This window comes from Oncorhynchus clarkii, chromosome 3 (assembly GCF_045791955.1).
Source record: "Oncorhynchus clarkii lewisi isolate Uvic-CL-2024 chromosome 3, UVic_Ocla_1.0, whole genome shotgun sequence".
Taxonomy (NCBI): Eukaryota; Metazoa; Chordata; class Actinopteri; order Salmoniformes; family Salmonidae; genus Oncorhynchus; species Oncorhynchus clarkii.
Window position 1 is genome coordinate 53,010,316 of NC_092149.1, and position 14,064 is coordinate 53,024,379.

Below are 14,064 nucleotides of genomic sequence, written 5' to 3' on the forward strand. Positions count from 1 at the left end.
TAGCATGACCAGAGGACGGTGCAGGTTATAAAACATGACATGGAACAAGGGGGTCATTCTGGATGAGTTGCATTCTCTCTTGACTGCAGGGACATAAGACACTGGGGACTCTGTGGCTAAGCAGAGCAGCCCTATTCTCGTCTGCCTCGGCCATTCTTCAGCCAGGACACAAACTCCTTGGCTGCCTGGTCCTGCAGGTAGGAGCTCACGTCGCTGGTGTAGGTACCCTCTGCATGCCGTTTGATGGGACCACTGAAAACACATGGAGAGATTTTACAGTGTTTGATAATAACTATTTAGAATTGATAATATGAGGAATAAGCGAATTGATTCACGGTGCATTGTTAAGCTGATGTAGTACGATTTTACTGAACTGTAACTTAAAACCATATACAACCAAGATAATCCCCAACATGCAGTAAATATCGGCAGTATGTCATAAAGTGTAGCAGAAGCTTATCTTTGGTTACAGGGCAGCAAAAAGCGTTTGACATTTCACAAGCCATTTCTCTTATTACAACTACTGCATTCATACAGTTTCAGTTTAAGTCTCATACTGGAAGATGATCCACTAGATTGTGAAATGGAATGAGGAAGACCGACACGCAGCAGAGGAAGAAGAAAAAGACACTCACCCACTTCTCTTGGAGTTCATTAGCCACTGGACAAAGTCTTGTGCTCGTCTCGACTCAAGATATTTACTGTAGTCGTTAGAGAAGGTTCCCTCTGAATGTCTCTTCATGTTTGAAAGCTCCCTTGGCTCACTGAACATGGAGTCCTCTGTCAACAGGCTGGAAAAACAGACAAGTCAGCAGTTATAGGATGATGATTCACAGAGAGAGAGAAAGCCTCAATCTGAATGGTGCAGAGTTCAGAAGTTGCTCCGAGTTCGAGGCTCTTACCTAGAGTTGTCCTCTGTGCTCTCCTGCGGGATCTGCCAGCTGCTCTGAACAATGATCAAGAGCAGAAGTCCAGCGAAAGAGTGGGTGCTTTTCATCTTTTGACCTCCTAGATATTAGCAGAGAAGAGAGGACACGCTGTTTCAAATGTCAGCAATTTCAGCCAAACAGCATCAAAATAGGAGATAATATAATTCAGAGAAAATTCCTGATGAGAAATAATACATTTTCAGTGGTCGAAAAGGAGTATTAGGGGGTTTGGTGCTGCTCACCTGTATTCCCTCTGTTGAGTGTGTGAGAAATGTTGGTCGATGTCTTCTGGCTTCTCTCTCTCTGGTTCCCTGGAGTTGCTTCATGGTCCCTTCTAGGTCTGGCCAGCCTTTATATAGTTGAGATGAATGACTGTTTACTCAGGTGGCACCTTCCTCACAGACGCACTAGCCCGTTTGTTACTCTCAATCCATTAGTCAGAACTCGACTCAATGCACTGGATAGATTTGCAGTCCATATTTGTTTAAAAGGAGACGTGGAAATATCCAGAGTTAAAAGCTGTCACTTAGGTGTCGAAATCAAACATGATTTCATCCTGTCCAACAAATCCTGTCCAACAAATCCAAATACTATGAACAGAATATGGAGCTAAACTGTAAAACATGTCTTTCCAGCATATTATCCCTAAGTAGAATTTAGTGACTTGTCTGCTTCTTAGGTGACTAAGGCACAAATACAATGTTCTCCAGTTTTATATTCAGTTGTTTATTTGTTTAATACTCTTGTGATAATATGCAAAACACACAGTCTGTATCAATAAGATGTCCAGACTGAACAATAATATACCATAAGATCTGTTCACAAATGTCTAATAATCATACATATACATAATTGTCCCTTTTTTCTACAGAATAAACAGGATACAGAAGTGTATCAAACATGCTAGAAAGATAATAATGAATTCCAAAATGTCTGTCAATATATGGTTTAGCTTCATATCTCTCGCTAAGATTTGTTCCTTTTGAACACATGTAAGGACAATGAACAGTCTTTGTCAACATTTTCAAACGAGAACATGGTTATAACCATATTTAAATTCCACATACAATTACATCTCACAGACAACGTCAAATACAAACAAGATTTGAACATTACACAACACATTCAGTGCAGTAACAATTTCAACCAATATCACTGAAGTCATTGACATAAAATACCATTATACCTACATGCAATGGCTTTGAGTACGTAGTGGTGAATTCAATGGTCACATTTTTTTCTATGATCAGCACAATCATTTCATATCAAACACAAATAGTCATTACAAGCATATTAATTACAGTATATAACTTATTTAAAAAATACAGACTTCAATAGCATGGAATCCTCTGTCCAGAATATCATCAATAAAGAAAAACGGTCAACATTTTTATTGTAGCAATGTACTATATAAATGCTGTCTTACTGATACAATGAAAAGGCATCGAACTTAGTAAGGGGTTATTAGATCGACTTGGGTTTGACCAGACATTTCTGTAAAAATTGACTCATGTGGGTGTAGAGGTGATGGTAGGCAGGTCCTCCAAGTCCGTGATCCCTGTCAGTGTACCACTGAAAAGAATCCAAAAACACACATTTACTATTATTCTAGATAAGGTGCTCGACATAGGTTAGACTCCAGGCCTCGCTCGCAGGTGAAAGTCTGTAGCAGAGGCTAGATATAGATTATAGACAGGTCACATAGAGGTCATATATCATATAATTATATTATAGATGCCGATAAGCTAGTGAAGGACATCTAAAATGTCTTATAGACAGTACAATTTGTGTAATTAAAGTTGTAACAGTACTTACTCTCCAAAATATTCTTGCACGTACTGTACTTAGCCCTGGGACTATCAAATAAGGGCTTTATCAAAAATAGGCATACTGTAGATCAGAACCGATGAAGAGTATAAGACACTCCTCTGTCAGACTCCAATTGCAACACGTCACCCCCACCACCCCTCTCAGGTCGTCCTCCCCAAAACCAACATTTACCATCGCCTCAAAGTCAACTTGCTGGACAACCAGGGCTTTGGAGATCTGTGCAGATTGCTGGAAGTGAACATTGTCTACAGGAAAAACAAACTGTTTGTAATACCTGATTGAACAAGAAGGCATATGCATCTGTGAAAATACGATCAATGATTTTGCACAAGATCAGGAGCCTCTCTTAATGGCTATACTGAATACTGTATTCTATACATTACACATTGGGAATACAACATCGCGTATGAGTGTGTGGTTGTTTAGAATGTAGCACACAGTATTTCACTGAAACAGAAACACATACCATCAGCTGTCCCATGAACCAGGAGATAGTCCGCTGATTTGAAATTCTTTGCTCGACTTGTTACTGTGGAATTCTGTGGAATAGAAAGTTGTTTGTGTGTGGACACAGTTACAGCTGACATACAGTACAACAGATTATGTGACGACTTTCCAATGAAAGAGGGACCATGCTTTTTGATGTGTCTGATGTCTTTACCATAGATATAGAATGAATAGAACGGGCTTGGAAGCTCTAACCTGGCAATTTGACTGGTAAACTCATGGGTACACTTGCAATGGCTGCCTGGTATTGTGAGCTAATAATTTCCATGGTAATTTGGAATGTTCTATCAACTGATATTCACATAGTTAAAAAAGGAATTCCCCTCGACGACGCCCACTAATTGGGGAAAACAAACATTCTTTCCCATTGACCCCAAGTGTAAAAAAAATACTGACCTACGGTTCGCAATGCTGGAACCGTAGATTGCCATGGATTGCCATGGTAAAGCACAATGTGCATTCAAATGATGCTAATTGTTGTGACTCAACAAATCACAGCACAAATTGAAGGTTACACTTCCTGCATGGGTCTAGGTTGAAGATGGGAAGGTTAAAACAGCATAATAATTTCAGGCGGAAGCGTTTGAAAATAAACAAATGAATGGGACCAGCGCAATTGCTGGATTCTACAGGATTACCATCGAAAATCTGACCAGTGGTTGGAAAATCTAGTAATAAAGTGGCTGTAGATAATTGTTTAATGTCTAAACTACTAGAATGACAGAAAGGCAGTTATGATTGTGTTCACTGAGTAGTTAGCTGAAATTCACTACGATTTTATTAATTTTTCTTTTTTTTGGTGGTGAACTTTCTGTGCTGCTACCATTCACTCCCAGTCATTCTGAATGTGGAAGCTGGTCCCTTGTTGACTAGTGGCACAAAGAGTTATGGGATATTCGAAATCTCTTGTCTTAAACTGTATGTGTTTAACCTAGCATTCGTCTAGGTTGAAGATGACAAAGGTTAAGACAACGGGATCCTAATGTCTCGTAACTCTTTGCAACAATGGGTTGCTATGCTAATCAGTAACGGCGTTGGTAGTTAGCAACAAAGATGGTCCCAGATTTGTGACGACATTGTCTTAACCTGTATATTTTTTACCTAGGCATGGGTACACTCAAAATGGCTGCCAGTCCACCCATTATGTCATCACTGACTTGAATGGGGATGGATGTTCTATTCATTCTATTTCTATGGTCTTTACCTTGTAAGAGTCAGCATTCTCCTCAGGTTTACTCATATAGCGTTCAGTATACACCGAGTCTGGAAAAGGAATATCCAGATAGAGACTGAACTCATATTGGATGAAAGAAACACTGGCTTTTGAAGTTTATGCATGACTAAATCTGTGTTCTCACTATTTGACCCTTTCTACGATTTATATGCACTGATACATACCATAATATTCCCACTTAGCTACTGGGGCAACTGCAATTCCACACTTGAAAACTCCACTTCCAGCACCCAAAGCCATCGACGTGACATAGCCACCATATGACTGAAAAAACGATTATTTCAAACCAAATCAATTCAAGTTTAATTCAACAAATACTGTGTATTTACAACAACAGATTTATAAGAAATATTGTCAAAATCAAAGAGAATGTCCAACTTACCCAACCCCATATGGCTATTCGTTCTTTGTCTATAAAGCCCATGTCAATAAATTTTCTAGTGACAAAAAAATATAGATCTTTATTTGATCTGCTCTAGCTATATGTCATTAAAAGTGTTGAGCAGATTCAATTGATGAGACATTTTTCAAGAGCAACAGATAGCATACTTTAGGATACTCCCATTTCACATTAATGATCAGATATGAATACATTACCTCTTGTATTTATTATTATTATTTATTTACTTTACATATTGTTAAACAGATGTTAGACTTTACACACTGAGGTCTCTGTACTTCAATGGCAATTTACCTTGTGGCTGTTATTTGATCTTCCACTTCAAACGTTCCAAGACGTTGGTAGATAGAGTGCATTATTTCGTCACCTTGGTAACCGCTTCCCCTTCCATCGAAACTGGCCACTATGATCCCCTCTGTACTGGAGAGGTACGAAGCCCAGTTTAGTCTGTAGCGATAATCTGCCTTCTGACTACAGGGGCCTCCATATCTGTAAGGGATATAAGTATTTAACTTGACACCATCACAGCTGGGCTAATTCATTCTCTGCAAATCCTCTTTAAAGATACTTAGGCCTGTATACTTACACATCAATTAGAAGAGGGTACTTTTTGTTCTTTTGGAAATTGGGGGGTAACATCATCTGATACCATAGATCTGTTTGCAAAAGGTAGTGAAACATGAGGCCATTAGAAATATAGATGTAGGATCTTAATTTGTTCACCCTGTTGCAGGAGAACATTCCTCCACTGTAATACATTTCAAACTTGTAGTGTATTTGAGGTTTAAAAAGACTCGTGAAGTTTGCAATTTACACTTTGAAATTTCAGACTTGATATTCCATTACAAAAAATGTATCAACGCCTACACAAATGTCCATTAATTCTAATCCAAATAATATTTCAAATTTCCTGTTGCTACAGGATCATTTTTCTGATGTACTGTAGCAAACTGGCTTACATTAAGATCCTACATCTGTACATTTGATTTTGCATGGCATGATTTGATTGGATCCACCAGTCTCTAAAACTATCACTCACCAAATCCTGCTACCCTCAGGGTCCCGCGCTGCATGGTTGGCATTTGGAATTCTTTTAGCATTTCTTCAAGTTCTTTGTTGTCACGAAGAACCAGGAGCTCTAAAACAAAACAACTTCATCAATTGAATCAGAAGTTCCCCGTTTACGATAAAGATTCATGAACCTGTATATTGCTGAGTTACAAAGAGTATCTTCAAAGTACTGGTACTTTTTTGCATACCTTTACCTGAGCCTCTATTGTCCATGAGTGTGAACAATGGTGTTCCCGGTCCTGTAAAGAAACAATCAGCACACACAATACAGTATGACATCACGTAGGCTAATTGTTCACCACATAACCTCATGTACTAGCTGACCTAAAGGTCAGAGGTCAGAACTGAGTCTGCGGCTTCATCCCAAATGGCACCTTATTCCCTATGGGCCCTGGTCAAAAGTAGTGCACTACATAGGGAATTATGTGGTGTTGTGTTGTCTCTCTTGTCGTGATGTGTGTTTTGTCCTATATTTTTATTTCATTTATTTTTATTTTTAATCCCAGCCCCCATCCCCGCAGGAGGCCTTTTGACTTTTGGTAGGCTGTCATTGTAAATAAGAATTAGTTCTTAACCAACTTGCCTAGTTAAATAAAGGTTCAATTGAAAAAAAAGAAAAAAAAAAAGTGTAATTTGGGACACTTCCTGTATCACTTACTTATACTCCGCACCCCAGTTATATTTTTTTTTAGCATTGATCACGAATGGTTTAGTGCTCAGGATGTGAATGGGAAATGGGGTAACTGACCATAGCAGTCCATGCGGTAGTAGGAGGCATCGTAGCTGAAGTAGGCTGAGTTGTACTGACACCTGTCCTTATACAGGCCACAGGTGAGGCACTGGGGAGCAGAGTGGCTGCTTCCGATCACAACCCTGACAAACAAACAAATACAGGTTCATACGAGTTAACATTGCTGTCTGAATAACGAAAATATTTATGGTAGCAATTGAACATACTTTTATGGTTTATTTTGTATTCAGAATGATTGAGAATTTAGGGAAACCACTGAAATATCTATGGGGATCATGAGAAACGCATCAAAAACAATGTGGTCATAGTGATAGATAAATACTAAATGTACTCTATTCTGTTATCGAATGAAATGAAATGTATTTCTTACTTGTATAGATTTCTCTGTCCAGGCTTTCCTTGGTACTCATTACTTACATAGTATCTGTGAAAATGAAACGATGTGAAGAAGCATTCTGAAGGAGCAACACACATGGCATAGTTTATAATGATACTTCTCTAGTTCTTACATACCCACGTCTTGTGGATCTGTACTTACATAGCGTCTTTGGTGAGTTTTGAAATGTAGATGACCTCCCACTTGCCTGAGGTAATGGGTGTTGCCTTGCCCTTTGGAATGATATGCACTTTCATAGGTACTGCATTCTGATATTGCTAACATTTACATGCAAGTAAGCATTTTATTGTACTGTATACACCACGTGTATCCTCTGCATAAAGCAAATCCTCTGCACAACGCATCACCGGGGGCAAACTACCTGCCCTCCAAGGACACCTACACCACCCGATGTCACAGGAGGGCCATAAAGATCATCAAGGACAACAACCAACAGAGCCACTGCCTGTTCACCCCACTATCATCCAGAAGGCAAGGTCAGTACAGGTGCATCAAAGCAGGGACCAGAGAGACTGAAAAACAGCTTTTATCTCAAGGCCATCAGACTGTTAAACAGCCACCGCTAACATTGAGTGGCTGCTGCCAACATACTGACTCAACTCCAGCCACTTTAATAATGGAAATTGATGTAAAAATGTATCACTAGCCACTTTAAACAATGCCACTTAATATAATGTTTACATACCCTACATTACTCATCTCATATGTATATCTATATACTGTACTCTATATCATCTACTGCATCTTGCCATCTTTATGTAATACATGTATCACTAGCCACTTTAAACTATGCCACTTTATGTTTATATACCCTACATTACTCATCTCATATGTATATACTGTACTCTATACCATCTACTGCATCTTGCCTATGCCGTTCTGTACCATCACTCATTCATATATCTTTATGTACATATTCTTTATCCCTTTACACTTGTGTGTATAAGGTAGTAGTTGTGGAATTGTTAGGTTAGATTACTCGTTGGTTATTACTGCATTGTCGGAACTAGAAGCACAAGCATTTCGCTACACTCGCATTAACATCTGCTAACCATGTGTATGTGACAAATCAAATGTGATTTGAACTTTTTGATTTTGATGAAACAATCACCTTGAGGAATAAAATACCTACATCTTTCACTCGGTGAAGGTGCTTATAACCGTATGTGTCACTCATCACTTTGTAGAAACTGATATGATCCTCTGCAAACATAGGTTGGAGAGGAACATACTGGAAAGTTGAAATAATTTATTATTAGAAAACAAAATATTTCAGCACCTAGATTTAGTTCACATGTTCCTTTCATTATACAGTATGTGAACTTACTTGGCCAACCCAACCCGTCTTGCTAATTTGTTCATATTTCTAAAAGAAAAAAATATATATTTTTAATTACATTTATTCCTTTTAGGCCTTTACAGTTACAGAATGCTTCACACAGTAACATTCCTGTTGTTAATGTCGAAAAACACATGATCCTCTGTTCACTGAGTGTTGTTGTCTACCAATGAGCTCACCCACAGAGTCTGAGGTGAGGTGACAAGTACCTGGTTCTTATTCCAGTTGTTTCCGTCAAAGTCATAGATCTGTAAAAGGACATGGTTCTGCTTCCTCTTGGTCCACTGAACAGCGATGCGCTCATCCGTCACCCAAGTGACTGAACTCAAATAGTGATCACTGGGAGAAAAACAACACAAAGTGACAGGTTTATATCACCCTTTTTACATGTGATTGATATTGACTAGCCTTGACTATTTAAACCACTACAAATGTATATTAAAGTATGATATTATACTGTACCCTGCACCAATGGAATCTGGCACCACCACCTGTGTCCGTCTTGATGGATTTATTGTGTCCACTACAAACAGCTTTGCCTTAGGATTAGTTGAGCCAGCCTTGATAGGAGATAACATGCATAACAAAAACTTGATATCTGCACTAATAATGAGCATTTTTTAAGGGTACATTACATATAATTCACATACTGTGTGTATAATCATGGTATATTGACCTATTAGGTGCTATCTGTGGTATGTCTCTCATTCTTATGACACATATTACCGGCACATATTACAACATCCCACCTTGGGGTATGGGACAACCACTGTACTGGGGTATTGTCCATTTCCATACAAAGAGTACTCGATCGTGTGGACCCCTGTGTCATTAAACTCAGCATAAGCCAGATACTTTCCAGTTGGTGACCACCATATTGCCTCGTTCGATGAGAAAACCTCCTCTGAAAAAAGGGGAAGGAATCAAGTTACCCAAAAGCCTTGTGTGTGATGAAATCCACCTCATCCCTTCCCCCTAAAATTGGTCAATGTTACTTAATACCCACCCTCATATACCCAGTCAGGGGCACCGTTAAGAATCTGATTCTCTTTTCCATTATGGGTCACTTGTATGGCTTCAGCAGTGGCGTTGGGTTTCAAATAAATGTTGTAATTCCAGACGTAAGCCTGGCAGAGAGATCAGCAGTCAAGTTAATGTCAGCATTCCATTGACTTTAGTTTATACTAGAGTCAGCCTACTTTCTCTACAGTGGTTTTATTCCCTGGCATCCTATTCCAGATTCTTTTGGTTGGTGCAGCAGCTAATCCCACTGTGTTCTGCATCTCTCTGGGCCGACGCCCATACTCGCCATGGGAGAGAGAGCTAATTATGGTGCCAGCAGTTAGCAAAAACTAGCAGGATACTAGCGAGCAGATGAACGATGCAATAGCAATGACATAAAATGCTCTCCAGCCTCTTTTCTCATTATACACTTGTTATAATTACCAAGGGCCTCAGAGAACTCTTAGTCAGGTAGCAAATGTTGGTTTTTTTTAAGTTATAGTCTGATTTATTGTTCTGATCTTGTTAGATGTTGTCCATGGATAGACTTGAATTTGTATTTTATAGTGTATACACATGCCTTTGAACACCCTGTTTGCATCCCAAATGGTACCCTATTCCCTACATAGTACACTACTTCCCTATGGGCCCTGGTCAACAGCAGTGCACTAAATAGGGAATAGGGTGCCATTTGGGACATACCTCCCTAGATAGTGTATCAGACTGGTTTTTAATCACTCACCAGTTTGTTTCCTGTTGGTGCCCAGGCAAAGTATTGCACAACTTGTGGAATGTTGACAGACTTGAGAAATGTTCTGGGAGAAAGAGATGGAAACATCAGGTCTTTAGTGATAGAGGAGTAGTTGAGTCTGGCACTTTCACTGGGAAAACAGAGATATACTTACGAACTGTCATAATCATAGATGGAGTAAGAGGCTGTGAATGAATGTCTCCATTGCTGTAAACACACGATACAGTAAATCAGTGTTGTGTATTAAAAAAGACACCACATGATCAAACTATAAACAATCATTCAATATATTACCTTGGAGTAGTTGCTCTCAAAGCAGATGTATTTCCGATCAGCAGAAATAATATAGTCTGTGGCATACACTTGTTCCTATGACATAAAAATGTTAAATATAAAATGTCAATATTTGCTTTGATAGAAACTACGGGTGATTAAAATGCTCTTTGCATGAAAAATATCTTACAAATGTGTTGTTGCTTATATATTCAAAGAAATCCCCTGTTTCAGCATTGTGAAGCATAATGTTGCCTTGTCTCGTCTTATGCACGTATTCGTTATCTATAGGAGAATGAGACCGAAATGTAACTTTGTGAGACACGATCAAAACGCAGTCACTTTAAAATCAAAACAGATAATGACAAGGAATGCATGCATACACTTTTGGAAGCAATTGAATAAACAAAACAATGCAATACCTGATATCCACCGCAAATTATATATTTTATACCTAATTGTGTCATTGAAATAATCTGCCAGGCTAAAAGGCCTCTTGGAGCCTCCGTCCTCTCCTGAAACATGAACATGTACTTGAATTAGTAACAGATGCATTTTACTTGAATTAACAACTGCAAATATTGGTTTGTTGATAATCAAACAATATGCTAGTACTTTCCACGAAAGTGGATATCTTCAATAAATCCTTGAAAATTGTACACTACTACAGTTGAAGTCGGAAGTTTACATACACCTTAGCCAAATACATTTAAACTCCGTTTTAAATCATTCCTGACATTTGTTCCTAGTAAAAACTTCCTCTCTTAGGTCAGTTAGGATCACCACTTTATTTTAAGAATGTGAAATGTCAGAATAATTGTAAAGATAATTATTTATTTCAGCTTTTATTTCTTTCATCACATTCCCAGTGGGTCAGAAGTTTACATACACTCAATTAGTATTTGGTAGCATTGTCTTTAAATTGTTTAACTTGGGTCAAACGTTTCGGGTAGCCTTCCACAAGCTTCCAACAATAAGTTGGGTGAATTTTGGCCCAATCCTCCTGACAGAGCTGGTGTAACTGGGTCAGGTTTGTAGGCCTCCTTACTCGCACAAGCTTTTTCAGTTCTGTCCACAAATTTTCTATGGAATGGAGGTCAGGGCTTTGTGATGGCCACTCCAACAACTTTGTTGTCCTTAAGACATTTTGCCACAACTTTGGAAGTATGCTTGGAGTCATTGTCCATTAGGAAGACCCATTTGCGACCAAGCTTTAACTTCCTGACTGATGTCTTGAGATGTTGCTTCAATATATCCACATAATTTTCCTGCCTCATGATGCCATCTATTTTGTGAAGTGCACCAGTCCCTCATGCAGCAAAGCACCCCCACAACATGATGCTGCCACCCCTGTGCTTCACGGTTGGGATGGTGTTCTTCGGCTTGCAAGCCTCCCCCTTTTTCTTCCAAACATAACAATGGCCATTATGACCAAAGTTCTATTTTTGTTTCTTCAGACCAGAGGACATTTCTCCAAAAAGTACGATATTTGTCTCCATGTGCAGTTGCAAACCGTAGTCTGGCTTTTTCATGGCTGTTTTGGAGCTGTGGCTTCTTCCTTGCTGAGCGGCCTTTCAAGGTTATGTTGATATAGGACTCGTTTTACTGTGGATATAGATACTTTTGTACCTGTTTCCTCCAGCATCTTCACAGGGTTCTTTGTTGTTGTTCTGGGATTGATTTGCACTTTTCGCACCAAAGTACGTTCATCTCTAGGAGACAGAACGTGTCTCCTTCCTGAGCAGTATGATGGCTGTGTGGTCGCATGGTGTTTATACTTGCGTACTATTGTTTGTACAGATGAACGTGGTACCTTCAGGCATTTGGAAATTGCTCCCAAGGATGAATCAGACTTGTGGAGGTCTACACATTTTTTTCTGAGGTCTTGGCTGATTTATTTTGATTTTCCCATGATGCCAAGCAAAGAGGCACTGAGTTTGAAGATATGCCTTGAAATATATCCACAGGTACACCTCCAATTGACTGAAATGATGTCAATTAGCCTATCAGAAGCTTCTAAAGCCATGACATCATTTTCTGGAATTTTCCAAGCTGTTTAAAGGCACAGTCAATTTAGTGTATGTAAACTTCTGACCCACTGGAATTGTGACACAATGAATTATAAGTGAACTAATCTGTCTGTAAACAATTGTTGGAAAAATGACTTGTGTCATGCACAAAGTAGATGTCCTAACTGACTTGCCAAAACTATAGTTTGTTGACAATTAATTTGTGGAGTGGTTGAAAAACGAGTTTTAATGACTCCAACCTAAGTTTATGTAAACTTCCGACTTCAACTGTACATCCAAAAAGGCAAAAGCAATCACTTGGTGGCGCCACATGGTTATCACTATATTGTATAGTGGGCCTACTTGAATTTGAAATGTTCACGTTGGTGATTCAATAATCCCTCATCCTATCTCATTTTTGGATGTAATGATTCAAGAAATGTACATAATTCTAGAATAGACAAATTAATGCTCACATTGGAAGTTTCAGTGAAACAATAACACGACAATTTGAGTGTTGTTGGTTATTTATGATGACTGATTTAATTCAACTTGGTGAAGTTGCACAATCGTGCATTTGAAGGGTCCTTCGTCAGAAAACGGTCATCATAAGTCACTGTCAACTCAGTGGACACCATAGTGTGCAAATTGTTTACAGAGTGAATGGAAACCATATCTCATTGAATTAAATGTTGAAATCATACATGAATGATAAGATAAAGCAACTTACTATTCAGATATATTGCCATGGGGACAGTTATTAAAGTGATGACGACAGCCGCCCCCACAACCGCCCAAAGCACCTTGCCGCAGCCCTGTTAAAGGTGAGGGAAGAGGGTGACAAAATGTCGCAAAAAGTTCTGTGTGAATTATAAAGTAGCCTATTATAGTCTTGGAGGAGAACTCACTGGCATTCTATCTATATCTCTTCGGTTTTCATATTTTCTAATTAATATGATTACATATTAATAAGACTTCTCATTTAAAGAAACACCGTTAACTTTGCATTTGTATGTATTTCTAATGCATTCGTTTTACTGACCATAGTAGCACCGATGATGTATCGGCATTCACCCGGGAGTGGACATGCAGCTCTCAACCTGAGGAATCCGGTTCGCTGACGTGGAGTGACAGTCGACTTCTTCGCACTCTCTCTGGATGTCAAACAATTGACATAGCGCAGACAAAAAGTATAGATTCTTGATTAAACTGTAACATAAGCAGCAGAGAAGAAACAATGTTACTCCGTCCGAGTTGAATTTAGCTTCCTTGTACTCCAGGGTGCATCCGTAAGGAAGAGTTGGAAATTCTTACTAGTCACAGGGATGCCTCCTCCAAGTCAACAGCCCACATAACTTTCCGATGGCGCCGAATTTGTGAAGATTTAGGAAGTGACTTTTCCATTCAGCGCATATCATAAATCGTCGAGTTGTTATCAGTGAACATCGTTAAGCTGGCAATTATATCGAATACATTTGCAATTTGTGGATTTCTGTGCATTTTGTGGATAAATAACCATTCATTTGTATATCTGTAAAGTCCAAATATTTGTACATCGTCTACACACCATG

At 38.9% G+C, this 14,064-nt stretch overlaps 2 protein-coding genes across 3 annotated transcripts; both read right to left on the reverse strand.

The window, feature by feature from the left end:
- LOC139406013 (glucagon-1-like) lies at positions 1-1,222 on the reverse strand. Its single transcript, XM_071148475.1, has 4 exons — positions 1,172-1,222; positions 903-1,008; positions 636-791; positions 1-252 (listed from the first exon to the last, which is right to left on the reverse strand). The coding sequence occupies exons 2-4, from the start codon at positions 995-997 to the stop codon at positions 132-134; spliced, it is 372 nt and encodes a 123-aa protein (XP_071004576.1). The 5' UTR covers positions 998-1,008; positions 1,172-1,222; the 3' UTR covers positions 1-131.
- Positions 1,223-1,634: 412 nt separating this feature from the next.
- LOC139397616 (fibroblast activation protein, alpha) lies at positions 1,635-13,886 on the reverse strand. Of its 2 annotated transcripts, XM_071144197.1 has the most exons (27): positions 13,808-13,886; positions 13,536-13,702; positions 13,224-13,308; positions 10,907-10,999; positions 10,675-10,769; positions 10,506-10,580; positions 10,366-10,418; positions 10,203-10,275; positions 9,465-9,585; positions 9,208-9,362; positions 8,921-9,018; positions 8,668-8,797; positions 8,447-8,485; positions 8,252-8,350; positions 7,261-7,331; positions 7,093-7,146; positions 6,720-6,844; positions 6,160-6,210; positions 5,940-6,038; positions 5,487-5,556; positions 5,195-5,389; positions 4,883-4,937; positions 4,665-4,764; positions 4,471-4,529; positions 3,226-3,298; positions 2,931-3,004; positions 1,635-2,501 (listed from the first exon to the last, which is right to left on the reverse strand). In XM_071144197.1, the coding sequence occupies exons 2-27, from the start codon at positions 13,536-13,538 to the stop codon at positions 2,394-2,396; spliced, it is 2,253 nt and encodes a 750-aa protein (XP_071000298.1). In that variant the 5' UTR covers positions 13,539-13,702; positions 13,808-13,886; the 3' UTR covers positions 1,635-2,393. The 2 variants fall into 2 exon arrangements, with proteins under 2 accessions (XP_071000298.1, XP_071000297.1); XM_071144196.1 differs by having other exon boundaries at positions 13,536-13,850.
- Positions 13,887-14,064: the final 178 nt, after the last annotated feature.

Bases quoted from the DNA above. Each gene is read 5' to 3' on its own strand.
- LOC139406013 (XM_071148475.1), bottom strand. From the start codon at position 997: ATGAAAAGCACCCACTCTTTCGCTGGACTTCTGCTCTTGATCATTGTT. The intron at 792-902 runs GTAAGAGCCTCG...CTGTTTTTCCAG, and splicing joins AGCACAGAGGACAACTCTAG to CCTGTTGACAGAGGACTCCA. The intron at 253-635 runs GTGAGTGTCTTT...ATGTGTTTTCAG, and splicing joins ATGAACTCCAAGAGAAGTGG to TGGTCCCATCAAACGGCATG.
- LOC139397616 (XM_071144197.1), bottom strand. The intron at 10,581-10,674 runs GTAAGATATTTT...TTTATGTCATAG, and splicing joins ATATAAGCAACAACACATTT to GAACAAGTGTATGCCACAGA. The intron at 6,845-7,092 runs GTAAGAAATACA...TTTGTTTGTCAG, and splicing joins GGACAGAGAAATCTATACAA to GGTTGTGATCGGAAGCAGCC.